Source organism: Xenopus laevis, chromosome 9_10S, assembly GCF_017654675.1.
Source record: "Xenopus laevis strain J_2021 chromosome 9_10S, Xenopus_laevis_v10.1, whole genome shotgun sequence".
Classification (NCBI taxonomy): Eukaryota; Metazoa; Chordata; class Amphibia; order Anura; family Pipidae; genus Xenopus; species Xenopus laevis.
In genome coordinates this window covers 1916881-1944873 of record NC_054388.1, presented here as the reverse complement: position 1 = coordinate 1944873, position 27993 = coordinate 1916881, and the positions used below count along the sequence as shown (strand labels likewise).

The window sequence follows — 27993 nt, the reverse complement described above, 5'->3', positions numbered from 1 at the left end:
AGGTGAGTTCAGAACATATATAGTCTCATAAATGGAACCTTTGGAGACAACAGGTAGTCAGTTGGGTCTGTAGATAACAGAATGGGCCACTGGGTGTATTTAGCTGTGACGCGGCCGTTTTACAAGTATGGCTTTAACAGCCTCGATTCATTTTTAGGGCTTGCCATAGGTTGCAGCCAAGTGCCCTGCAAGGCCTGTTTAGCAACAGTAGAGCTTAAACCTTTGCTCCCGGGAGCTTGCAATCTGTTGCCCGCTGGTGAGCATTCCTGCTAGAAGCTGCCTCTGAAGGGTGCCTGGGTCTCCACGTTGGGAGCAGAGTTTTCTGCACAGCCCTGGACTCTGTCTGTTATCACTATGTGTGTGATTTGTGTCAACAACTGAGCCTCCTCGTCACTGCAAGAAAGTCTCAGGCGTGAGCAGGCAGCACCCAGGGATTATGGGGAGATAGGAGGCTGTCAGCTTTGTGGGTACAACATCTGAAACACCTCCAGGACATGCTGATCCATGGAGACGGCACCGGGCACCTCTAGAAACGGGGACTCAGGGATTTATTCCTTCTACACCCACCTATTGTTGGAAATATGAAAAGAGGCACAGAGATTTAGCTGCCTGGGGGGCTTTTTAATCTTCATTAGCGGCATCTTGGCAGCTCAGGGCACCCCATGTTTCTGGGGGAGGAACGCAGGCTCCAGCGCCCGGCTGGAAGGCAAAAAAAACGTCGTTTCTGTTGGAGGCAAGTCCTGGAAGAGTTATTTTGCTGCATGCAGGGACAGAAGTCCAGGGAGAGGGGTCCCGGGGAGAAGAGAGCCTGCGAGCTGCTCATTGAGAACAAGGTAAGGAGTGTAAAGTGCTGTCTATAAGCTGATGCCCCCCCCCCCAAACAGAGGGTCTAACACACACACACACGCAGCACATCAACCCCCCCCCTCCAAACATTTCACTTTGGCAATGGAAACATTCTCTTCCTCTCACTTTCACAGTTAATTATAGAAGGGGAAATGTCAATGTGTAACTTGCACAGCTGTTTCCTGAACTACATTTCCCACGATTCTCAGTAAGACACTTTTAATTCACCAGCAGCTGCCCTGTCCCGTGTAAATTCTACGCCGTCAGGGGAACTGAGCCATTAAATGCCAATTGACTAGTGTTCCTCTGCAGAAAACCATATGGAACTGGCAGGTTAGGGGGCAGCGCCCACAGCCAGGACACGGCTTCAGAGTCACGTCATGGTGCTGCTGATTTTACCATATGTTCAATTAATTGTCACCAGCGTGCAAGATAATCTGCAATGCGACTGGGCAGCCCTGCTCACATAGACCCACACTGCTACTTTTTCTATGGAGTCGCTTTTTATTGTTCTTTATTCCAGGCACCATATGTTTCCTGATTTAACTTGAAAGAAAAAAAAAAACCCTAGTAATGAGTAATAGAAATACTGTTATATAGTTACGTTGCAATAAGCTGAGCCCATGTTTAGGCTTCATTTACTTTCCCCCTGGCAGATGATTTCTAACTGTCACTTTTTTTCAGCAGGAATATGGTGAAGATGGAATGAGCTCAAAGCCCAAAGACAGCGTCAGGAATGAGGAGAGCTTGGGTGAAGGTGGGTACCAGCACCCATTCAGGCCTTATTGTTAAACTGGCACTGACTTGTAGTTGGCATCAACCCACATTACGTTTTTATGAGCAGTAAACGTTTAACTGGGGGTATGGATTTAAGAAATTAATCCCATCCTTAGCCCCTGCTTTCTGCTGCAATGAGTGTTAGTGCACAGTGCTGCTGCTGAGCTGCGCTGAGCTCTAATACCACATTGGATAAAAAAATATTTTGGAAATCCCTGGCAGCATTGTACTTACAGCAGGTACTTGTGGTCAAATATCGTCATTCGGATCAGTTGAACGTCAACTCCAATATATATGTTTTCATTTAAGATAGGGAGATAATTAAAAGTACTGTCAGTCCCTTCTGTGGCCTAGTGATGGGATTAGACGGCACTCTTCCCTCTCTTTTATTATTATTATTATTATTAATAAATTGCCATTAATTACATTATTAGTTCCTCCCATCCATATTAATATCCCTGGTGTAATGACTTCAGGAGTCGGTGCCGTATTTCTAATGTACAGTTAGGGAAGAGCAGCCATCGACATTCTATATTACAGCCTCCTTAGGGGCAACATTATAATGTGATTGGTTTATGGTGATGAACTCGTCCCTTTTATGATGCTTTGGCGACTCTTAAACTGGTGATATTGTTTGTGATATGGGGAGTATATCATGTTGGGCACTGATACTTGTGTTGTGCCTGGACCCGGACTGTATGTACATGCCCCTGGCACAGCCTTTGCCCCCCGTCTCTGCTACCAACATGGGCGCATTTGAGAGAGAGGTACCAGGGGGTGGTGAGACTTAAGAGTTCATGCAGGAGGGAATGTATTTATTCAATGTACAGACTCAAGAACTTATGTGCCTGGCAATGTAACCATGAAAAGAATGTAAAATATGACAGTTTGTAAATTATAAGTGCAGAATCAATGGCACCCCATTACGGGTGCGTGCTAATACCAACCAGGAGCCGCATTTCCTCGGACAGCCCCTATCTGCAGCAGTGCCCACACACCGGGCCAGTTGAGTTCCTGAGCCGGGTTTTCTTTTTTCCTTAATAAAACATCTCTGATTCATATTTCAAGAGGGCGGGAGAAACCTTCACAGATGATGTCACCTGAAGGGAGTGGCCATTCAAATAAGGACAGGTAGATAAAGAGAGGAGGATAAACAGGAATTGCTAGTTCTCAGCTTGGTGACTTGGCCCCCCCCTACGCTACATCGCCGTACAGACCATCAGCACAGGTAGGACTGTCTCTTATTCCCGGCAGAAGTCTCAGTCTCTGCTGCTGTCTCTGTGCCCCTGGTTTAGCAGCCCGGGCACTTGTAGCTGGCAGAGCATGTCCTCGTTATAGTTGGGTGCACTGGGATTTTGTAGGGAAGTTCTATGTTAATACCTGTGGCGTGACTGCTAGGGACAAGCCTCTGCTTATTTGATAAGGGGACGTCTCTAGGGACAGTACAGAGCTTCATTGTGTTAAACAGACTGTTTGCAAAGGGCAGAGATCAATGTATAAGGTTCAACCCTTTCTGTGCAGAATACAGAGAGCGTATTTATTGTGCATGTCCAACATACCTGCACAGGTGTATGAAATCCAGGGTCGGAGCAGAAAATAGTTCAGCTGTGTGTATGGACTGGGAGTTACTAGTGGGATGGGTGTCTGGCATCTACACCAAGGAGTAGGACTGGTATACTGGCATCAGTTCTTATTGTCTAGAGTAGATGCTGAGGGGTCCAACCTGTTTATTATGATTGTAGATTCATGATTATACATCACATCTGATTTAGTGATTTAGGGCCCCATCATCATTATAGTGTCTCTCCCGAAGACACATACAGAGCAGTTTTATACTCCCCTGGACCCTATAGTGTAGGGGATAGGAAGTTCAGTTGGGCAAGATGGTGATGGTAGGACAACAAGGCATCAGTTGCGACCCAGTATAAGTTCTGCTTCCAAACTGGTCTGTAGGTTGGAATCAGTTTGGCCAGGTCTTCACCAACACTCCATTTGTCCTTGTTCTTAGGGTCTTGTGATTGGGGTTGTGTTGGGAGGACAAATTCACTAAAGTGTTGGGTCCAAGAGATCTTGTTGTGGGACCAAATAAATTCTAAGTTGCACCACTGCTAATTGTACACCTTCTAATTTGCCAGTAATGTGTAGTTATATATATTTATATAGATAACTATTCGAGTGATGAATTCTCCGAGTTGACAAACTGTTCAATTACATAGAAAGGTTTGCTTCCCCTTTCATCAACAGTCACACTGCCAGAAGTACGGCTGTTATTAACATTGTTTTTACCACTCCCATATTTCTGCATAGACAGGGGATGGCGTAAACAATAGAAACCTCACAACTTAAAGACGGATGATGAATGATTCAGGTCATGCCTGCCCTGTTATAAAGATAGCTGAGATCTCAGTCATACCTTATTTTCTACAGACAGGCAGTTAGATGACTATCAGGAAGTAAAATCCATTGTCTGAGGGACCTGTGAAACCCATTGCTTAACTGTATGAATCAGAGGAAACACAAACCTGCTTTGTTCTAGGCTTTCAGGGCCATTTAAAGCATGGCTGATGGCATCCATTTTAATAATGACCATAATATATCCGATATATTTGGTCAGGAACTTTGGCCGTCCATCTGGAAGCAGCTTATCTGCAGTTCTGATCAGACGGTTGTTGGAAAACAGAAATATGGCCATACCAGTATGTGTCCACCTGTGTAGTATCTGTCAGCTTTAGATCCCAGCAACAATATAGGGTAGAACTGGTCTGCCAGAGAAGCAGAGGAACTTCTGGTGGAACTTCTGGTGGAACCAGGCCCTAGTGAACCCCAGTCTAAGCCAATTGCCATCAATCTATTCTTACATGATCTTGCACCATCCAACACCTGTAACTATCAAAAGCAACAGAAAGTGGAGCCCGGGACACTGTTTCTGAACCACTGGTGATTTGGTACATGTGCCTTTTCCACTGGTTTATACTGATGTAATGAGCAATAGTGACCAGTATGGGCGCTACTATGGGGTGAAAGCATCTCACGTTGATCCGAAGGTGCTTTATATCTTTTACCTTCTATATCATACAGTATTTTCTCTCACAATTATTCTATGGGCTATACAGGAGATACTTTTGGGGTAGTTTTCTAATTGCAGAGGGCCAAATGGGAGAGGGTAGCCTAGTCTAGATTGACACTAATACATACCAGGGAGACAAAAGAGTAGTTTGAGGTTTTGCATTGGGAAATGTGTGTGCCACCCTTGAATAGGAACATGACAGTTCTTTATTAGAGAAGCTGGGAGCGAGAGAGAAGAGGGGATTAAGATAATGATAATGACAAAACAGGTTTGAGCACAGATTGTGGTTCTCTACCCCCCACTGTAAATCCAACAAATACATCTAAACAACACTGCTTTTACATGATTATCCTCTATTTTAGGAGGAAAGTGCACTGGCCCACCCTAAACAGCATGGGGACCCAACCCACAGATTAACAACCCATGCTTAGAGTGATATATTCTTTTTAGACCTCCTCTAAGACCAATCATATTTGTGTAATAATGACAATATGATTGGAGTGTATAAGGCAAGAGCAAAGTGGGATTTGCAGTTTAGATCACAGCAAGGGGTCAGAGGCTTGATATCCCTGTGTTACATCTATTTTTAACCCTCAAACTGGGGGTCCACACCATCATAAAATACCCAGGGCCTAAGCCAGAGTGAGATAAGTTGAAATCTGGAAATAAAGACTTTCACACTGGAATAGAGTGACATTTTGGAGCAGCGGTTCCCAGTCTGACTTCTGAGGTGGGGGAGAGAGCTTGGAGCAATGGAAGGGGGGACTCAGTCTTTAGGGTTAATTAAGGTGAGATGGCCAACTTGAAGATCAGTATATGTGAGATAGGGTTCATATATATTTTCTTTCCTTGATTTTCTTGGAACTATGGCTGAATGGCTGATACACCGACCAAAGGTTGAACCTGAAAGGGAGGCCTTCTGTCTCACTGTTGGACCTCAAATGGGGTCCATGGCCAAAAATTAGACCTTCAGGGCAAGCTGGCCAAAGGTTAGACCTTCAAATTGGGCCTGGCCAAAGGCTGGACCTTCAAGGTGGTCCTGGCCAAAGGTTAGACCAGGGGTCCCCAACCTTTTTTTACTCGTGAGCCACATTTAAATGTAAAAAGACTTGGAGAGCAACACAAGCATGAAAAAGTTCATGGGGATGCCAAAAAAAGGGCCGTGATTGGCTGTTTAGTAGCCTCTATGTGGACTGGTAGCCTACAGGAGGCTCTGTTTGGCAGTACACATGGTTTTTATACAACTAAAATTTGCCTCCAAGCCTGGAACTAAAAAATAAGCACCTGCTTTGGGGCCACTGGGAGCAACATCCAAGGGTGTTGGTGAGCAACATGTTGCTCGTGAGCTACTGGTTGGGGATCACTGGGTTAGACCTTCAAATGGGGCCTGGCTAATGGTTGGACCGTTAAGGTGGTCCTGAACTGAAAAAGCTTGACAACCAGTACTTAGAACTTACATTCTAGTTCCCTTTTCTGTCCTAACATTTAGAAACCAAGTTACAAGTGTAGAAGAACAGTTGAACCAGTCACCCTGCTATAGTTCTGTGGACACCACTAACCATATATATCAATCTACACCTGCCCAGGCCATTGTGCCCTCATACAGGACAACCAACATTTTGATGCAATCTGTTTTTCACATTCGAGGAGGCAAACACATCAGATGAAATGATGGTGACCCTTCCTACAGTACCTTCCCTATTGCAAGTGTTGTACAGTGACCACCCTAAACACCCACACAAAAGACAGTTGCAGGAGGATCACCAATGGCAGGGCGCAAACGATGGCTTGTGCAGTTCCAAAATGACTTTTCATGTAAAGAGCCACATTCTGCTGTATCTAAATGAGTGTAGTGTCCAGTTATAGTGTAACCACCCTGTGTGGCTGCTGAATTATTACACTGTGCCCTTAGTGAGCACCCTGTCCAGTTCCAGAATGATAATAACCCTTGGCATTTGCAGAATGATCACAAAAGGTGGTGACACACAGTTACACAATGCTCACTTTGTACAGTTACACAGTTAAAGGGCAACTGGAGGTGTGTCTGTGAATGATTTGCTCATTTTAATAAGTGACCCACCAGCCTCTCTATTAACCACTAGATTTAAGAATTTATTTACAAACATTGTGTTGACAGGCCTAGATTTTTGCGCCTTGCCCACAATTCTTTAACGCAGGCTGAGCCAACACTTTGGTGCTGGGCAAAAGGAATATGTGGGCAGGTGTCTGGCCGGACCTGTACTTGTGCCTAAATGAGCACATTCATCTGGTGTTTAGTACTGGGAGCAACGTGTGCTGTTCTGTTCTTGTGCTTTGCCCCTTGCGTCCTGAGCTTTATTTCTCCTTTTAGTGCCAGGCCTATCTTTAGCACCAGGAGCTGCTAGTGTGCATGTTGACATTGGTACCTTGGTGTGGTCAACCATTTGTGGTCTCCTGCTTCAGTAAGGCCTTGTTTTATATTCGTGTTTATCTGCAGATCAACCACTGCCAGGCTGAAGGTTTGTCCAAGGAGAATATACTAGAGCCATGTGTACTGCAATGGGAACGGGGTACCGGGAAACCTCTCTTTTTCCATCAACTTCTTTTAACTTGTTTCCATTCTTTCTATTCCTGATATTGTCCCATCTTTTTCACCCTCCTTTAATTCTTCTAACCTTTGATGTATCTCTTCTTCACCCAGAATCTTCTGCTTCACATACTCTGCATTCCTATCCATTACATCTTCTCTTCCTCCACCGCATTTTGGATCTAGATAGTAAATTCTAAAGTTCTGAAGTTGTCCATGTCTACCCACCTTTCCTCTTTTGTATTGGCCTCTACTTGCATGTGCTATTTGTACATGCAACATTCTTCATTGGAGATAAGATAATGATTTCCTTCTATTTTCCTCTAATCTATCGCCCCCTTCTTTGTTCCTTGCCTCTTACTTTCCTCCAACCTGTAAGTTAGATCATTTTGCATGGGGGGAGGATAATCTCTTCCTTCTTGGTTCTCAATGAGTCTTCACCCATCCCATGTGCAAACAGAATTGTATGTTGCTGGGGGTGGTGGCACTACATAGCCTCTTGAGTTTAGGTCCAGCAAGATGGACAACCTGGTCTTGTAGAACATTATCTCTTCCTGAAACCTATCATTCCACATGCACTTCCCGCGCACCAGTAGACACATATTTTCTGTCCTTTTCAGACACTGCCATGTAATGGAGCTGAATGGGAAGTTATCTGCATCACATGATACATCGTTGTGCAGGTAGCAATTAACACATAGTTCCTGATGACCATTACCAAACAGCCAATTCTTCAGAAATGCAATATATTCTTTTTTACCTAAAATGCAATGAAGTTCACTAGGGATGTCTGAGGTTTCTGCATTTTAGCTCTTTCTGAACTACAGATCCCAGAAGCCTCTAGTATCAATGGAAGCTTAAAGCTGCAGTGCTAATAGCAAGTGGTCACCCTGTAACTGTCTCACAATGAGGAACAGGTTTGGTGTGTTTAGAGCATCTGACGGAGAAGCATTAACTTACCCTTGACTGGATGCCCGGCATGTGTCAGCCTTGAGTACATGCGGACAACCCACTGACTTATTGTGTTATGGAGTTATGATGAAAACAAAAACTGATGCAAGATCTTGAGATTTGGGTGTTCCATCGCTGTTAAGCTCTTCTAATTATCATACACACACTACAGAAAGGATAGGAACACCCACATGATATCATTAGGGGAAGTGTGAAGAGTATTAAGATGTGAATCAGCAAGTCAATTATTTTTAAAGGGACATTGAGACACTGTGAACTTTACCTTTTATTTTAACGGCAACAACATTTTTATATTAAAAAATATCTCTTGGTATCTAAAAAGATAGCAGCCAGGTCTTAATGCTTGGCCCCTTTGTACCAGATTCACTCATTTATCGACCATGACAGATGGTGGATCGTAACACGTATGGGCAGTTTCAGTTTGATCCAGGGTATATGCGTTTATCTAAAAGTGTGATCCCCAACCAGTAGCTCATGAGTAACATGTTGCTCTCCAACCCCTTGGATGTAGCTCCCAGTGGCCTCAAAGCAGGAGCTTATTTTTAAATTGTAGGCTTGGAGACAAGGTTTGATTGTATAAAAACTAAGTGCACTGCCAAACAGAGCCTCAATGAAGGTTGACAATCCACATAGGGGCTACTAAATGGCCTATCACAGCCCTTATTTGGCACCCCAAGAACATTTTTCATTCTAGTGTTGCTCCTCTGTTGGCTGTTGGCTTTCAATTCATGTTCCACCTAGTGGCAGACTTTAGAATGTATGAATCCATATTAATATAGTTATTATAGATATCTAAATTAATGAAGGTAACTCTAAACAGAATAAATGAAAATAATCAGATTCATAAGTGTATGTGTTTCATTGAATTTTAGGCTCCACAGTGGACCCCCAAAACTGCTGAATTTGCTGTACCTGAAAACACTATTTGCACAGTAGGGGTTGGAGACTGTCACCTTAGGCTGGTTGATGCCCTTTGTTCACCAGCCAGGAGCAAGTACAGGACCAGAGTGCATGCTCTTGAGCCCCCAGAAGTCCAGAGATCCTATCTGAAACCCATAATTTGGAGCCCTAAGGCTCAAGGGAGATTAGCAGCAGCTAATTGGACCTGGCTTGGATCAGGTTTGATTGTATCCTACGTGGATGTAAAAAGGCAAATTCCCAGTACACTGGCAGCTACAAGTAGCAGCTACTTGTCTCCCAGTCTGACATCTGAATTAATCAGCAGAGATAAAACAGCATAGGAAGCAGCTCCATATCAGCTTTCCACTATGAAATATGAACGGGCATTATGTGGGGGCCTGGCATGGTTTCTTAGCAGTGTTCTAGAAAAAAACATTTTTGCTCCTTGATCTTGTGACCTCTTTCCAGAGCAGGAGAAATCCAAACTAAGCCCCACTTTCTAGCGATATCCCCCGCAGCCAAAGGTCTCTAAATGCTGCCTCATTTTGGCAGCTGGGAGGAGAGGCGCAGAAAGCTGGATGTACGTGCCCTCTACACTTGGCACCGTTACAAGCCGTAATCCAATCCTGGCAAGAACGTCTACCTCTGTTTGGAATGTATGTTGTGAAATGAAAGCTCTTGCAGCGTCATGCCAACAGCTAAATATATACCCATGCAGAGCAGCGGGCACAGGGTGCACTCACTTGTATCCCTAATGAATAACAGAGACTTCCCAGAAAATGAATCCATTGCCTTCGTTTTGAGATCATTCCAGATTTTTTTTATTAGGAATGACTTCATTTATGAGATGTTATATAAGGCAACTTCAGGTGTTATGGAGAAGACGTATCTGCTGCAATGGGATGATAGAAAAAGTGGAAGGAGTGGAATAGATAAACGGCACCATGGAAGTCTGTACTGGTTACATTGAGCAGTTATGTCAAATGAAGAGGAATATATGGAGTAATTGGGGGAGAGCAGGGAATCACGTATAGAGCAAAGGGGTAGTTTCTGGAGACCTATATGATGCAAAAGGTGGAGTTATAGGAATGGTTATATAGGGCAATGGAGGTTTTATGGAGGGGTTTTAGGGAGGAGTATATAGAGAAATAGGAGGCAGCGTCAGACTGGGACACCAGGGGCCCACCCAAAAACCTTAGACCAGGGTCCCACTCTCAATACTATTATTCTTCCTCTCCTCATTCAACCTCTTTTCTATACATACTATAATCTATTATTTAGCCTCATTGTTCTCATAGAAATAGGGAATGGCCATGAAATAGGCCAAATTTTAAGCACCATGTGGGCCCACCGGGAGTTTTCCTGGTATCCTGGTGGGCCGGTCCGTCACTGATAGGAGGAGTTATAGGGAGGGTTATATGCAACAATAGGAGGAGTTATAGGGAGGGTTATATGCAACAATAGGAGGAGTTATAGGGAGGGGTATATGGAGCAATAGGAGGAGTTATATGGAGCAATAGGAGGAGTTATAGGGAGGGTTATATGGAGCAATAGGAGGAGTTATAGGGAGGGTTATATGCAACAATAGGAGGAGTTATAGGGAGGGTTATATGGAGCAATAGGAGGAGTTATAGGTAGGGTTATATGGAGCAATAGGAGGAGTTATAGGGAGGGTTATATGCAACAATAGGAGGAGTTATAGGGAGGGGTATATGGAGCAATAGGAGGAATTATAGGGAGGGTTATATGGAGCAATAGGAGGAGTTATAGGGAGGGTTATATGGAGCAATAGGAGGAGTTATAGGGAGGGTTATATGGAGCAATAGGAGTTATAGGGAGGGTTATATGGAGCAATAGGAGGAGTTATAGGGAGGGGTATATGGAGCAATAGGAAGAGTTATAGGGAGGGGTATATGGAGCAATAGGAGGAGTTTTAGTGAGGGTTATATGGAACTATAGAAGCTATAGGGGGGGTTGTATGGAGAAACAGAGGGGTTGTAGGGAGGGGTATATGGAGCAATAGGACAAGTTAAATACAGGGTTATATGGAGCACTGTATTATGGTGCATGTTATATGGTGCAATAGAAGAAGGGAGGCAACTGAATGTTCTAGGGAGAGGTTATAGAGAGAGCACCGGGGAAGTCGTAGTGTGTTTGTAATGCGTATTATACTGAGCAAATGGTAAGAGTTTTAGGAGATATATTGAGAAATGAGATGTTATAGGGTTCGGTTTTATGCAGCGAAAATAGGGGATTTCTCCATTTATAGCAGAATTTATCTGTAGCTTTTACAGCGAAGGGTATACGGACAGAGGAGAAGAGAGAAAGAAGTCAGACAACAGTGTTATATAGAGCAGACAGAAGCAGTGATAAGGATGATTTTACTACAAACGTGAGGGAGTTTTAAGGTGAAAACATTATAACGACTGGTGGAAAGAGCTGCTCATGTTGTCAATGACAAAGCCAGCAACAAACCCCCATAAAACATCTTCTAAATATAACTCCATTTATCAGTTGTACGTATCAAAGTCATCTCCTTCAGGTCAGTTACACCTCATCTCAAGCACCATAAAAGATCTCTCTATTTCAGGAGGCCACACTCTCGTTTTAGTGTCTGCAGAAATTCATTGCAAAGCTGTCGATATTTAGATACACTGCTAATTCTGGATGGCTGGATATCTTTATTAGTCACTCCTGGACTTTGCCCAGCCAAGTTCTCAAGCCTCCAATGAGCTCTTTACAAAAATGGTAGATAAGGGCAGGTGCCTATATCCAGACAATATTGCTTGCTGAGGCAGCAACTCTTGGTCAGGCCAAGCATGTCAGCGGTAAAAGGTGTTTGCCAAATTATTGGGCACAGCCATGGAATTAGGACAGTGGGACAGATATTGTAATATACTTCATGTTTGTGGAGCAGAATTTATTTCTTATATAGAAGTCTCAGGAGCTACTGGTCAAACTGGAGGCCATAAAGTCCCATGAAGGGCCTCAAATAGTCAATAGGCCTCTAGTTGTACCGTCAAGGCTGGTGATAATAAACCTAGCTGGGATGTCATCTATTATTTTCAGAATAGGTGCCTGGTGACCAACATCCTGCTAACTAGTTATCCTTGCATAAAAAAGATACCCCGAAACATTCATGCAAACCAACGGTAACTTTAGCAGTTAAATTTTAAAAATAAAATTGCCTTAAATACGTAGCAATGCTAATCTTCACTCTGCTGAGCAGTTTTGGCTGCAGTTACAAAAATGTAAATCAAATTTGTTTGTTAGGGAAAGTACAGAAAAGTGATTTCTGTTGTTTAAGCAGGTGGCACAATTGGTGATATCTATTAGACAAGTGGCATTCAAGGGTGACTGTGTTAAATGAATAAATAAAGGGCAAACACCAAAAACTCTTGAGGACCTCTTGATCAATAGATGCTTCCAGGTAAGGAAAGTAGAGAAAAATAGAGGAAAAGTTTTTTGAATCAACTAAAAGAGAATTTTGTCAGGGGATCTGAGAAGCTGAATTGAAGAGATTTTTGGGGGCAGCTGTGAAGTTGAATTGAAGAGATTTTTTTTGGGGGGGGCAACTGAGAAATTGAATTGAAGAGATTTTTTATGACAACTGAATGGAAGAGATTGTATTAGAAGACTCAAGAGAGTTTCAAGAAGGAACTCAGTTTTGGAAAACCAAAGACACAAAACCTATTAATATTGTTTGCAATGTATTCCAAAGATGTATCTTGTTGGCAATTCATAGGAAGGACAAAATAGAGAGTGTATTGTGGTAGGTTCTCTGGATTATGGACCTACATCAGATTATGCAAAGTCAACATTTGACTAGAAGGACACTTGTCTTTTCTCAACCTCAACAATGTGATCAAATAAAATTCAATTATGAATAACAGTAGCCTCAGTTGATACCAGCCCTTTCTTCTGATTTCTCTCTTGGGGGGGGGTGTAGTATACACTGTAAGTGTATCCATGTATATCCCTCAACACCATAATACCATCGATATTTCAGAAGGACAGATAGAATAGGGTGCTAAAGTGCTGAAGTGAGTTTAAAGCACAAGGTCTTATGCCGCACATATTGTGGGGCTGCTCTATGGTGGGCCCTATAATTTTGCACTAGAAACCCCCCATAGGTTTCAATTGCACGGCTTGTAGTTACGCCACTGGTTACTTATATAGCACCGACATATACTGCTGCCTGACTGACAAAACACGACTGTTCTGACTCGACATTCATACTGAAACCACCAAGCAGGAAACATCTATACAACTTATAATTAAGCAAAGTGCTAATTGTGACATTTCCTCTTATAACCCATATATAGTGTCCCATTAAAAAAAAGTGTAGAGAGAAGATTGCTGTCCGTAAGCCTCTGACTAATCAGATTTGGTTCTCGGGGCTCTAAGCCTTAGCACTCCTGATGGGTTGAGGTGAACATTCTGATGTAGAACGTACAGCAATAAGGATCTTATAGAGAAGTTGAAGTGCAAGTGAAAGGAATTTGCATAGCTGTTGGGAGGGTGGCATTGCAATGGCAGCACCCTCCCTTCCCCTCCTCGGCACCTATACATAGACTTTGTGTCAGTCTTTCACAAAGTGCCTCCCCCCGCCTCCTCCAACCCTTGCTGCTTTCAATATTAACAAGAGGTCATTTCAAGCCTGAGCAATATCAAGTCAATAATTAACTCCTGCCGCTCCAGGACTTGCATGAGAAAAACCCAGCCTGCCAGTGGAGTCGGACTTAACCCCTTGGCCACTAGATCTGTCTACATTTGTATGGGGGCAGATAAATTAGCAGTGAGTCTTATCTTTCCAGGACTGGTGAATGTCATGTACATAGGACAAGATCAACAGACCAGAGATTACTGCTGCAACTCAATACTTGTCTGAAATAGCTACGTGCATAGAAACAGCCAACCCCTAGCAATTAACAGAGATATCATTATGCTATAGGAAATAAGTACCCTGCTGCCTATGGAGCTTTCCTTCTGTTGGATGCAAGAAGAGTAACTTGGGCTCCTAAACCATGTGGCTGGCACCCCAAAACCTGAGCAGTGGCTGGGGCTTAGTCTAAAGGCTAAAAGATTGATTAAAACAAAGTATATCAATGTTTTTTATGTATCTCTAGCCTTGTTGTTCACTAAGTAGGGCCCTAATTAAACCCAGAACTTCTAAATGGGACTTGAACTGAAAAATGTCTGAAATCCATGCTTAAGTCATAGCACCTGGGCTGCAGGTACAGCAGAGGCCCAATATTTGGGGTTCATAAAGTAACATTACAATATGTCTCAGATCAAATAACCCATATAAATAAAACAAATTATTGCAGTGACACAACTATCTCCAGAAAGATGATTTGTGTTGCCCATGGTATGGAAACACATAACAACCAATCAGTAATCAGCTTTGACCGCACAGGGACAGATAGAATAATGAAAGTAATATCTTTATTGGTGACTCCTCTTTATAGATCTAAAGTATCTGTGCCTTTTTCTTCTGCAACAAAACTGCTCCTGACTCAATGACTGAGGCTTTTCCTTTGGATCACGTTCCATTAGCTCTGCTTGTTGTGTTTGGGGGATTCTTAGCAACCTATTGTTTGTGGGACCTCTTTTAAAGATTACCTGAACAGCCTTGCAGTGGATGATTGTATTTGAAAAAAGAGAAAAATAAAGAGGAAGGTGGGACATCTGCTCTAGATGGTCAACTCTTCTACGATGGACTTTTTATGCCTTTTGTATCTGTTTATATGTGATCTTCCTCAAAATATTCATGATGAGAGCTTTGTTTAATGACCTTTGTAGGAACCCTTAATTCATAAAAGTTCTTTATATATGTGATTTTGTGAATGAGGTCATCTTGCGAATAAGGTCACTTCTTAATGAAGTCTTGGTCTCTAACCTACTGATGCTGTTCCTACTGATTAATGGTGGATTTTAGAAGAGCACAACAGCCTGTAACAATGCCCATCATCCCTCATGTAAGGCTTGGTAGGGAATGCATACAGTGACTTGCCTATCCTTGTGCTGTAGAGGGGTCGATTTCCTCTGTAGAGTGTATGGGCTGTACCTTATGAAGTGAAGCTATGAAGTTTGGCACCAGATTGCCTGGTGCCCCTGTTGTACACATACAGAAGATGGTTGTTGACTTTAATGTTTTTGTTTAGAAAACATTTGTTTGGGATCCCATCACTGGTTGCCCCATGTATGGTGCCATAATGAGGTGCCTGGCTGGTTCTAAACCAACTTTTGGGTCACAGTTCTGTTTCTGCAACTCATTTGAGTCACATCATAAAAGAAACACTACCCTAATCCATAAAGCGCCCCACCGACATACTGACTGGCTTCAGGGTGTTCAGCAATGGTTACGATGAAGTCACTGCATTGTAAGGAGGGTGTGAATTGAAGAACTGGGTGAGAGGCCATGGGAGTGATTTCCTTTGACATATACACACATATATATATAGTTCAGCTTATTGTATGCAGCAAACATTCACTTATAGTAGGTGAGGCTGAAAAAGGGGAAACTGAAACCTGCCTAACTGCTCACTGATCTACAGGCAAACAAACTTTCACATTTACCTCAGTGGGGGGAAATAACTCCATCCTCTACCTGATCTATTATTAGATCCCTCTAGCCGATCTAATATCGAAATACAGTCTACATGCCTCTATCTGATCTAATATTGGAAATAGCTGACCGTCTCCATCCCTCTATCTGATCTAATATTGGAAATAGCTGACCGTCTCCATCCCTCTATTTCAGGGATCCCCAACCTTTTGAACCCGTGAGCAACATTCAGAAGTAAAAGGAGTTGGGGAGCAACACTAGCATGAAAAATGTTCTTGGGGTGCCAAATAAGGGCTGTGATTGGCCATTTAGTAGCCCTTATGTGGATTGTCAACCTACATTGAGGCTTTGTTTGACAGTGCACCTGGTTTTTATACAACCAAAACTTGCCTCCAAGCCTGGAATTCAAAAATAATCACCTGCTTTGAGGCCACTGGGAGCAACATCCAATGGGTTGGAGAGCAACATGTTACTCACGAGCTACTGGTTGGGGATCACTGCTCTATTTGATCTAATATTGGAGATGGCTGATCTAATACTGAAAATAACTGCAGGACTCCATCCCTCTATTTGATCTAATATTGGAAATGGTTAAGGCTCTCCATGTATCTGCTTGATGCTGAGGGGGTCCATCCCTCTATCTGATATTGGAGATGTGTGAGGGTCTTCATGCCTCTATTTGGTCTAATATAGGAGATGGCCAAGGGTATCCATCCCCCTGTCTGATCTTTTATAGGAAATAGCTGAGGTTCTCCATCCTCTGATTTGATAAATGAAATGGTTGAGGCTCTCCATGCATCTGCCTGATGAGTGTCTCCATCCCTCTATGTAATCTAATATTGGAGATGTCTGAGGGTCTCCATCCCTCTATCTAATCTAATATTGGAGATGTCTGAGGGTCTCCATCCTTCTATCTGATCTAATATTGGAGATGTCTGAGGGCCTCCATCCCTCTAGCCAATCTAATATTGGAGATGTCTGAGGGTCTCCATCCCTCTATCTGGTCTAATATAGGATATGGCCAATCTAATATTGGAGATGTCTGAGGGTTTCCATCCCTCTAATTTGATATAGGAAATGGTTGAGGCTCTCCATGCATCTGTCTGATCCAAGATCAGACAATCATGATTGGAGCCCCTAAAGACAGCTCTACATGGAAAGCCCAGTTAATTTCCTGGTGTCAGCTCTGTTGTCTATAAAATAATTTCTAATCTGCAGGATATTTCTAGTGGATCCATCAGAATTAGGAATAATGAATCAGTGGCGGAAGTGTGAGGATGTTTTTGGAACCTGGCTGAGGAAGGTGCCCCCGTCCCTGTGTGTGGCGTATGGTGTACCCGGGGCAGTGGCGCATCTTCACTAGGCTCCAGCTACAACAGAGCTTTGTTCCTATCAGCGACTACTTGACAACTGTTTCTCTTCCTTGTTCAATGTCACAGTAACTCTGGGGCAAAAATCCTGCCCCTTTCTTTTTATTATTACTACATATTTGACATTCTCACTTTAATAAGATCTGGTCCATGGAGCTTTCAGTATATGAGATAATGAAAGCTGTTTTATAGAAGCATTCCGAATAGCAGGGCCACCATAAGGAACCATAGGGCCCCATACTACTAAAGTAGCAATTATTAACCTAGCCCCTTGGTGAAGGCCCTGCCAACAAGTAAAATGGGGGTCCAAATGAAATTGAAAAGACCATGTTACTGATGCACCCCAGTAATGCCCCATGATGCAGACTACAGCAATACACTAAGCAACTTCTACTTAATGAATAATGTCACATACATGTACCTTTGTGCAATAATATAGATATTTAACAGGACTGGCAGATGAAGAACTTGGCACACCAACATGTGCTGTGGGGTTGCACAAATTTGCGTTTGCAGCTATGGCTTCTTTTTAAACCTTTCTTCGTCCTTGAATGACATCACTTCTGGTTTATGCCAACAGGTAGGGGGGCAAGGTCTGTGGTTCTTTCCGATATGACCCACGAGGTCTCTAAGTCACCTGCATGGCATTGCAATCCCATCTCTCATGTGGCAGTGCCAGTGCATTGATGCCAATGTATTTAGGGACAACCTATACGGCAAAAGGTGGCACCCCTGAGAGTGGCATGGAAGGGGTTAAATGGTGAAGCAACTGTGCAGACACTTCAGGTTTCGGCAAGAGGACTGAAAAAATGCAAAAGGTCTCATTCCCTTTGTGTGGGAACCGGCAGAACCCTTGGGTCACATACCTGAATTAACCCTTTTTAAACCAACAAATTCCACACTTCTTGCACTTCTCTGTATTCCTGCATTCGGCTGCCCCAGTGACAGCATCAGTCGGCACTTTTATTTTTAGAAGGTTATACACAGGCCGTACATTGGCCAAAGCCCAACTTATGGCACTGATTTGATCATCCGTATTTACTTCCAATAGCTGCCCATTGTTTCCCCTTCAGTTAAAGGTGAACTACGTGCAGGAGCCAGATCTATATTCTCTGTGGTGTCCGCTTCCTTTATCTACTAATTCCACTGCCTCGTAACACTATACTACAGGCCCTTGTCTATGAAGGCATTCTGGGAGTTGTAGTACATTAACAGCTATCTTCATCAGCATTCACATTTAATGGTTCTAGATCAACTGCCCAGGGTGGGTGATATAGAACCATTAAATGTGAATGCTGCTGGTTTGGATCTCAACCCAACAGCAGGAGGGTTCTGAGATATTAAAGTGCAAGTTTACAGTCCAGGCGTGTTGGTTTCTGAAGACAAGGTGCGCCCAACAGATCCTGCACAGCTCAAAGTGAAAGTGTTAATGGTGCAGGTGGAGGTACGGCCTCCCTCTCAATTACAGTTTAAACCCGGGAGGAGCAAGGCGGGTCGGGCGCAGGTCAGAGCGTAGAAAGAACATTAGCTGAGGAGGCAGAATCCATGCCAACACTGCAAGCCAAACAGCAACTTGCAGGTTTAAAGGCACAGGCCACATGGAAATGGCTCATCTGTACTGCACTGTCTACTCACTGCCACCTCAGCCAATCTACATAATAATAATAATGTCCACACAACCAGATCACTGCCACCTAGCCCAATCTAGATACTTATCACATTGCCCTCAAAACCAGATCAGTGCCACCTAACCCAATTTAGATACTAACAGTGCCCTCAAAAGCAGATCAGTGCCACCTAACCCAATGTAGATACTTATCACATTGCCTTCAAAAGCAGATCAGTGCCACCTAACCCAATCTAGATACTTATCACATTGCCTTCAAAACCAGATCAGTGCCACCTAACCCAATCTAGATACTTATCACATTGTCTTCAAAACCAGATCAGTGCCACCTAACCCAATCTAGATACTTATCACATTGCCTTCAAAACCAGATCAGTGCCACCTAACCCAATCTAGATACTAACAGAGCCCTCGAAACCAGATCAGTGCCACCTAACCCAATGTAGATACTTATCACATTGCCTTCAAAACCAGATCAGTGCACCCTGAGCCAATCTAGATACTAATAGCAGCACCCTCACAACCACAGGATAGTGCCACCTGCCCCCATCTAAATAACGTGCAATCAACAACCTAAATAAGATGAATAAATTAATTTAAAACCATTCTGAGCACACCCACATATTGCTCCCCTGTTCTACATGTTGGGAGTTGGGTTTCTAGGTTGGTAGAACCAGAGCAGACTTTATATGTGATTATAGACACAATACTGGGCTGCAGAATATATTGTATTAATAATACTTTTCCTAAAAGTCCAGAAATGTAATTGGTCTCTCATTGCACATTTTTGTACGCTCAATGTGGTGTATTTAGTGCACCTTGTTTTTAAATCTGAGAACTGAGGTTTCCATATGAACCCAAGTCCAGCAGGTCCAGGTATGCTTTGTGTTATACATGTGATTGCTTGTCCATCAGGGGATGACATGGATTTGGAGGCCCTCGAGAGCAGTCACAGCTCTGCCCCAGACAATCTGTATGAGAGAGAAAGCCGTACAAGCCGATGCCCTTCTGCCAAACAAGGACACCCTGAGAAAGCAGAAATGCTGTCCCCCGATTTGAAGAGGTCACAGCCGTTGCTCATTCAAAGCCATAAGTGGGGGTAAGTGGCAGCCGACTGGTGCCTTGATATTTTACATTAAACCCAGCCAATATCCAAATGGCTGGTTGAATGCCACTGCTAAAATATCAGAAAATAAAGGTTAAATATGAGTAGCTAAGAGCATTGAGTCCTACTATGCCTGACTAGGAGAAAACCAGTAGAACCCAATGGAACCCCCTGCAACTTTTGCACTTTGGTTAAATACCCAGCCTGTCACCCTGATGAGCCAGTAGCAAGTAGACAATAGTTAGAGAACACTAGGGTGGCATTGCCTCCCCCAATAAAAGGAGCAGCTTCTTGATTGGAAAGCCTTCTGTGGGTGGCCTCCACAAACATCATTTTCACGCAAAAAGTTGATGCTTAGTTATGAACACTGAACACATGTACACTCCATAGCCACCAATCAGAGATTGGCTTTCACTATTCTACCTGCATGATCAAAGATAAATGCTGATTGGTTGTTATGAAATGCAATGAGGCTATTCTGTGCCCCCAGTCCCTTTTGATATAGTCCATGCAGCAGCCAATAAGGTACCAAATTCAAACATTAATAGGGCCACACTGTTATACAGACATAACCTTCATAATGGCTGTTGATTGAAGCAGTCTGACCTATGACTTCCCTTACCTTCACCTTCTGGTTTTAGCCCTGACCTCTACTTTGGAGTCTCATAATACTTTTTTTTACACCAGCCTTGTCAAGTCTCTGGTTTCTGCTGACCTTATCAACCCCTGTTCAACTTAAGCTATAGTCCTCCTTATATATGATTCTTCTCATCTAGTTGCCTTCCCATGACTGATATCATGTTTTTACCCAAATCCAGGCTCTAGCACCCACTGGGAGTCACTCTCCTATGGTCCTTCTGCATAACCAAGAGGTGTAACCCTATTTATTTATATGTTGCAGGAGATTACGAGATGAGGAATCCCGATCGGCATCTCTCCCTGACATCCCAAATCCATTCCCGGAGCTCTGTAATTCTTCCCCCATCTTAAATAACACCCCAAGTGGTCGCTCCCCAAAGGAAGGGGGACCTCATGTGAGTCCTTGAAGTTGTTGTCTCCTCTTGATTAAATCCAGACCTGCTCTCCCATGTTTTATTAGATGACAAAGGAACCCAATCCACCCTGCAGCATTAGGGTTATTTTAATCTATATGGGCATACAATTAATATTAAGTGATATAATTCCAATTGGATTATGATTAATTTGAGTTCATTCAGGTGGGGTCTGAGTCTCCTTTTCACTTTATCTGGTTTTAATATGTAGTTGGAAAAACCCAGGCGAATCACAATAAGGGTATTGATCGACTATATTAACTGTGTCCCTCATCTCTTTGTCCCTCAGGTAGTGAAGGTGTACAGCGAAGATGGCACATGCCGATCCTTAGAAGTGACAGCTGGGGCTACGGCAAGACATGTGTGTGACATGTTGGTGGAGAGGGTGCACTGTCTGAGTGATGAGAGTTGGTCTCTAATGGAGCTGCATCCCCATTTGGGGCTCGGTAAGGAGGACAAGTTGAGATTACACTTGAACCAACATCTTTTTTCTTTCAATTTCCATATTCATAATAATAAAACCATAGTAACTGCTGGGACTCGGTATCTGCATGAGGGTTCAAGGGAAGTGGAATGTCTCTTGATGGCATGACTTTTATTCTGCTCCCTTACAGAACGCTGCCTTGAAGACCACGAGTCAGCGGTAGAAGTCCAGGCCATGTGGCCAGTGGGAGGAGACAGCAACTTCATCTTCCGCAAAAATTTTGCCAAGTACGAACTGTTCCGTGGTTCCCCTGTGAGTATGGAGAATGCCTGAATGCTGATATTAGAGCAAGAAACACCGATCACCCTTGTCGTTTGAATGTCGGGCAGGTTGGGCCGAGGTTAATGTCTACGCCACTTTGGGTTGGTTCCTTTTGATCAAATTACCACGACCTTGATATGTTCCTGGGTTCAGATAACCTAAGTTTGCCATTGCAATTCATTTGTGATTCAAAAGGAACCCTCTCAAAACAAAAGATTGTTCAATTGCCCAGAGCACTGTTCTAAACACTTTTGCAATGTACACTCCATTAATTCTTCTTCTTTTGGAGTTTTCAAGATATTGGCAATTTTAACTCTGCAATTGTGACATTGAAGCTCGTTTCTTCTTCTGAAGTTTCCTCTCGACTGTCAACGGTCAGCAGAAGTGGCCAGTGGGTGGTGTTGTTGTTACAATTTCTTTATATAAGCAGCTTGAAAATTTCCAAAATCATAAAATCTAGAAAAAAGAACAATGTGTATTGCAAAAGGGCTTATAAGAGTTCATCTTATAGAGATGAACCTGGTTTTGATGGTGTTAAAACCCATTAGCTATGGACCCACCTGCCTCTTGCATTGATATATGTATGTATGTATGTATATAAAAACGTTCTTTTTTTTGTGTATTTATTTAATTTGCCTCCTGCCTTTTCCCAGTATGCTTTATTTCCCGAAGACATGGTCGGTGGGAACCTTGCAGCCCAGAAAGGCCTCACGCACTCGGAGCTCGTCCAGGTAACAATATATGGTTTTCCAGCAACGTGTGTGGTACGTCTTGTACCAGACGGGTCACACGTATTAAATGTGGCCTTTCCATGTCTCACCTGATACCTCAAAAGTCTGACACCTGAGACTGAAAACCCGAGACTTACTGTACTGATTAGCGATATAGACTCTTCAGTCTCAACAGTTTAGGGTTACAGAGCTTCATCAAGTCCAACATTTGGCCAGCTACATTACAAAGCCTTGGCCATCCAACCATTCAGATTCAAGCGACTGTCAGTGCCAAACTGATTATATTTCCCCGCAGAACTTCCTGAATTCGGGCAGCTGGCCAGAGATCCAGGGTTACTTGCATATGAAGGAAAGCAGCCGCAAGGTCTGGAAGCGGTTTTTCTTCTTTCTGCGGCGGTCAGGTCTATATTACTCTACAAAAGGAACCTCCAAGGTGAGCCATAGAATGGGTGCTTGAGAGCTATTTCACCGACTCCAGCCTTTTAAAGGAGAAGGAAAGCTACGGAGGCATTTTATTGCCAATAGATTAGCTGCAATAGTGCAAGCTAGAATGCTATATTTATTCTGTAGAATGTTTTACCATACCTGAGTAAATAGCTCTAGAAACTCTCTGTTTGTTTAGAATAGGAGCTGCAGTATTAATGTGGTGTGACATCACTTCCTGCCTGAGTCTCTCCCTGCTCTGGGCTCAGATTACAGTAGAGAAGGGAGGGGTGGGGGGAGAGGAGCAAACTGAGCATGCTCAAGCCCTAGCCCTGGAGGTTTAAGATGAAAACAGGAAGTCTGATACAGAAGCCCATGAGTACACAATAGAAGGAAAGAAATGCAGGGTTTCTTTTGACAGGGGACTCAGAGCAACATTACTTTGGGGGTTTACTGGTATATTTAGATGGACCTTTCTGATAAGGCTTACTTCGTTTTAACCTTTCCTTCTCCTTTAATATATGGTTTTTAGATGCTCTATTCTGAAAAACTCACATTCTGGATAATCGACTCCATACCTGTACTCCATTGTGTTAAGAAAAAGGATGTTCTTATATGAATAACAGCTTGCTTGCTTCCACTGGCCAGTACTATAAGTGATGGTCTATGGGTCCTGGTGCAGAATTTCGTCCTGGGTTCTTTGCTTTTTCCTTGAAACCCCTTTGCTCATTTAAGCACAAGAATGAGCCCTTTGCATAGACTGCTTGTAGCACTGTTCAACTTTGCACTTCTACCATCTCTTTCCCAACCTACAACTGACCATGTCAGGGAATGTCCATTGTTAAGGCTCAATTATGTGGAGCGCTCACCTCCCCAAATCACAACACAACTACAACTAGATTCGGTGTGCTGCTGGCTTTTTTCAGGGAATGTCCATTGAACATGAAGCAGCTCAGATGGATGCTTAGGCACCTTTTCCTTCCTATGTTACACCATGGGCCAGGCTGAAGGCAAGAGAGCAAGAACAGTCTGGCTATTGTCCACATCTCTTTCCTGTGTTATAAAGTGGGACCCTTGGGCAGTCCAGTAAGAAGAATAGATGAGCAGTGGGTTCTGGGATGGGTGCGGTAAGGTCCAATTCACACAACTGGAGGCAGGTGTGTTTAAAGTTAAACTCTCCATTTACAGGACCCCAGGCATTTGCAGTATTTTGCTGATGTGAATGAATCCAACATTTATTGCCTGACCCAGGGCAAGAAGATGTATAGCACCCCCACCGAGTTTGGCTTCTGTTTAAAGGTATGTGTTATGTACCTGTTCTCCCTGTCCCTTTTCTCTATCTGACACAAGTCTTTATGCTATAGGAGGCCCTTGCCCATGACTTGGGACCTCCAGTGTGTCCAAATGCTCCATAGACTTCTTTGTATGACATTGACGAATAAATAGCTGAGTACATATGTACAGTCTTAAATCTCCCCTCCCCCTCCTACAGCCTCTAAAGATGCGCAGTGGCACAAAAGGGCTGAAAATTCTGTGCACAGAAGATGAGCAGGCGCGGACCTGCTGGCTCACTGCAATACGTCTATTTAAGGTAAGGTGTGGTGGGTACAGCCAACTGAAATCCACAATTTTATGGTTCAACCAACAATTCCTTTACACTCTACACTCACATATACCATAATCCCACAGCATTGTCTCCTCTTTCTCTCTGTAGTATGGAGCCCAGCTGTACAAGAATTACCAGATATCTAAGCGTAACCCTCAGTCATGGGGTGACCCAACAAAACAGGTAATCTCTCCTATTGCATATCAAGGGTTTGGGGATAAGTATTCTATCAAAATATAAAACACTGAGGCCGTAATCAGTGCATGAGGGAGGCCATTGGCTGAAATGAGACCTATCAAATCAATATGGAGGCAAGCTGTGTGCATGGCCACACTGCAGGACATCATTCCACCTCTGTATCAACCAATCAGAGCACAAGGAATCATCCTCTAGGCTTGGAGAATGAATGGTTGGGAGTGTTGCTTTTACAATTTCTCAAATTTGCATCCACTTTGGCAGCCAATAAGTAAATATATCTCAAATAAAGAATCATCTTTAGACATTTTTGCTGTTGCTTGTACAATAAACTAGAAAGCAGGACTAATTTGTAAAGAACACAACAGGGAAGCCTGATATGGGAACAAAGAAATAGCAATATGATAGAGCAAGGAATCAGCTGATGGAAGGAAACAGACAGGTGGAGCGAAAGGGAGGCCAAGACTTGTTGTAGTACCAGAAATGGGAGAAATCAATGTGACCCAGTGTTTGTGCTCCTTCCAGCGCAGCGCCTCCGATAGCACATTGGTCCCCATGGACTTCTCAGGCTGCACCGGGAGAGTCATAGAGAACCCCCTGGAAGCACTGTCTGTGGCTTTGGAAGAGGCTCAGTCCTGGAGGGTGAGTAATGTGTGTTATTGAACATTGCAACATTGCCTCTGCTTATACTTTAGTTGTTTTCACCATTTACATGAAAGGAAGAGAACCCTAGAAATAAACAGCTCTGTATTGGCGAAACTGGCAGACATTAAGGGGTCATTTACCCATGGGAAGTGCAAAAAAACAGGCACAATCAATCAAAACGTCCAATAATAATAGACATTTGGTTTTTAACTGTTCTGTAATCATTGGATGTTTTTATACAGAAGAAAACAACTCACCGTTACAGTCTGCCCACGCCATGTCAGGCCACCCCACCCAACAGTGCAGGTATGTCTGTAAACTACTGAAGCTCCACCGACTAACGGCCGTTGTGCTTCTAAAAGCCCGCAAAGGTGTTCTTGGGAAAAAACGTAATTTTCTAACATTTCAGGAATTCACAAAGCTCAACCCTGGTACCATGGGCGCCTGTCCAGAGACGAGACTCAGCGGCTAATAATGCAGCAAGGGATGGTGGATGGGTGAGTGGTTGCCAGTCTAAGCCATATCTATTTATTTAAAAATATGAGAAGATTGTTAGACATCATGAAGATTGAGAGAAAAGTTACACAGCCAAGGAGAACTTTGTACCAGTACCATACAAGCCATTGGGTTGTAGGACAAATGTAACATTTATTTCTTAGGTGCATTTGGACCTCTTGGGTGCACAAGAGAACTTGGGTGTATAAGGTTCACTGTCACAACTACTAGAAGTAAAACCTGCTCAATCATTTATTTCTGTGGTTTATATAATAAAGAACTGATGGGAATTGTACTAAAGAGGTAGTCCAGCAGGCCAGTCTGACCCTATGTAATGACTGAGTTGCTAAATGTAGCAATGTAAGAGATGAAGTTGTTGGTTTCAAGTAGAAATGTAGTTGTATTTCCATTTCTCTTTCATCCATACCATGTTCTTGCTTCCTGCAGAGTTTTCCTGGTACGGGAAAGTACGAGAAATGCCAAAGGCTTTGTCTTGTCTTTGTGCCACTTGCAGAAGATCAAACACTACCTAATCTTACCGGTACGGAGCACTGAAAACAAAAAAACAATATGGCAAAATGAATCCTAATATTGTCCAAAGAAATTGGTTTTATTGATGATGATTTATACCGATACTCTTTTATGATGCCACCTCTAGTCAATAGTCCTCTCTTCTGTATGTTTATGACACAACAACATTTTATTCTTGCCTTTCTATTGCCCTCCTTATAACAAAATGGCCTTCCTGTCTACAATTCCTTCCCAACATTCACAATCTACATATAACTTTGTCTGACGCCAGGTTCTAGAGATAATTAGCACCCATGGAATAACAGAGAGGTTAAAGGGATACTGTCATGGGAAAAAATTTTTTTTCAAAATGAATCAATTAATGGAGCTGCTCCAGCAGAATTCTGCAAAATGAAATCCATTTCTCAAAAGAGCAAACAGATTTTTTAATATTCAATTTTGAAATCTGACATGGGGCTAGACATATTGTCAATTTCCCAGCTGTCCCAAGTCATGTGACTTGTGCTTTGAAAAACTTCAATCACTCTTTACTGCTGTACTGCAAATTTTAGTGATATCACCCCCCTCCCTTTTTCCCCCCCCCAGCAGCCAAACAAAAGAACAATGGGAAGGTAACCAGATAACAGCTCCCTAACACAAGATAACAGCTGCCTGGTAGATCTAAGAACAGCACTCAATAGTAAAATCCAGGTCCCACTGAGACACATTCAGTTACATTGAGTAGGAGAAACAACAGCCTGTCAGAAAGCATTTCTCTCCTAAAGTGCAGGCACAAGTCACATGACCAGGGGCAGCTGGGAAACTGACAATATGTCTAGCCCCATGTCAGATTTCAAAATTAAATATAAAACAATCTGTTTGCTCTTTTGAGAAATGGATTTCAGTGCAGAATTCTGCTGGAGCAGCACTATTAACTGATTCATTTTGAAAAAAACATGTTTTCCGATGACAGGATCCCTTTAAAGAGCCAGTCAGCCCTTTCACAGGTTTTAGTGTTCACATTGTTGGATCTCCATTTAATTCTTTTGTCGTTGCCTTGATTTCAGTGTGAGGAAGAAGGGAGGCCTTACTATTCAATGGACGACGGAGAGACCAAATTCATTGATCTTATCCAACTGGTTGAGTTCCATCAGATCAACAGAGGAATTCTTCCTTGCACTCTTAAGCACTACTGTACCAACGTGGCACTGTGACAGGGGCCTTGGCTGGAGTCTCTGAAGAAGACAACTGGGTTTGGGATGATTGTTCTGAGATACAACAGAATATTGTGGATGGTTTGGTCCAACGGCTGGTAGTAACTGTATGCCCAGCATAAGAACTCAAACGCTTCCTATGAGTGATACCTACACAAGGACTGATGTATAAGAAGAAACCCAATAAGCTAAATTTTTTTAATTCTATGCTGGTGCAAATACTTCAGATGACTGTCATGTCAGCCAATGAGACAATTTGATTCCAAAGAAAGACTCACTTCCCCTTTACTATGGAGGCCCACTAACAGATGGGCAAATGGAAAAGCCATGGTAAGTGGTGCAGCCGTTGCTGAGAGCACTGTACTGTAAATATCAACATGGCCTGTTGATGGTCAGATATTTTATACGGTAAATCGTAACTTTATATATATTTTTTGACATCTATTTTTGCTTATTTTTGTACAAAACCCTCTAACCTCAATCTGCTTATAAAGAGAACATTTTATTTATATCTACCCAGACGTGACATAATAAAAAGAGAAAAAAACGGCACTACTCAAACGCATGTGTGTCTTG

General features: G+C 43.0%; 1 protein-coding gene across 3 annotated transcripts; it reads left to right on the top strand.

Annotated features, from left to right (window-relative positions):
- Nucleotides 1-13: 13 nt before the first annotated feature.
- grb7.S (growth factor receptor bound protein 7 S homeolog) lies at nt 14-27969 on the top strand. 3 transcript variants are annotated; one of them, XM_018237974.2, is made up of 16 exons: nt 14-833; nt 1534-1603; nt 19612-19795; nt 20703-20835; nt 21143-21299; nt 21468-21589; nt 22252-22329; nt 22625-22762; nt 23941-24051; nt 24245-24343; nt 24467-24541; nt 25079-25195; nt 25441-25504; nt 25608-25695; nt 26141-26234; nt 27271-27969. In XM_018237974.2, exons 1-16 carry the CDS (start codon nt 663-665, stop codon nt 27415-27417), a joined length of 1848 nt encoding a protein of 615 aa, XP_018093463.1. In that variant the 5' UTR covers nt 14-662; the 3' UTR covers nt 27418-27969. The 3 variants fall into 3 exon arrangements, with proteins under 3 accessions (XP_018093463.1, XP_041435205.1, XP_018093462.1); XM_041579271.1 differs by having other exon boundaries at nt 23-833; nt 1531-1603; XM_018237973.2 differs by lacking the exons at nt 14-833; nt 1534-1603 and adding an exon at nt 2752-2851.
- The last annotated feature ends 24 nt before the right edge of the window (nt 27970-27993 follow it).

What these genes read in the sequence shown, in the direction of transcription:
- grb7.S (XM_041579271.1), top strand. Translation starts at nt 663, where the DNA reads ATGTTTCTGGGGGAGGAACGCAGGCTCCAGCGCCCGGCTGGAAGGCAA. An exon ending in CAGCAAGGGATGGTGGATGG is followed by an intron (nt 25,696 to 26,140) that starts GTGAGTGGTTGC and finishes TGCTTCCTGCAG; the next exon opens with AGTTTTCCTGGTACGGGAAA. An exon ending in AACACTACCTAATCTTACCG is followed by an intron (nt 26,235 to 27,270) that starts GTACGGAGCACT and finishes CCTTGATTTCAG; the next exon opens with TGTGAGGAAGAAGGGAGGCC.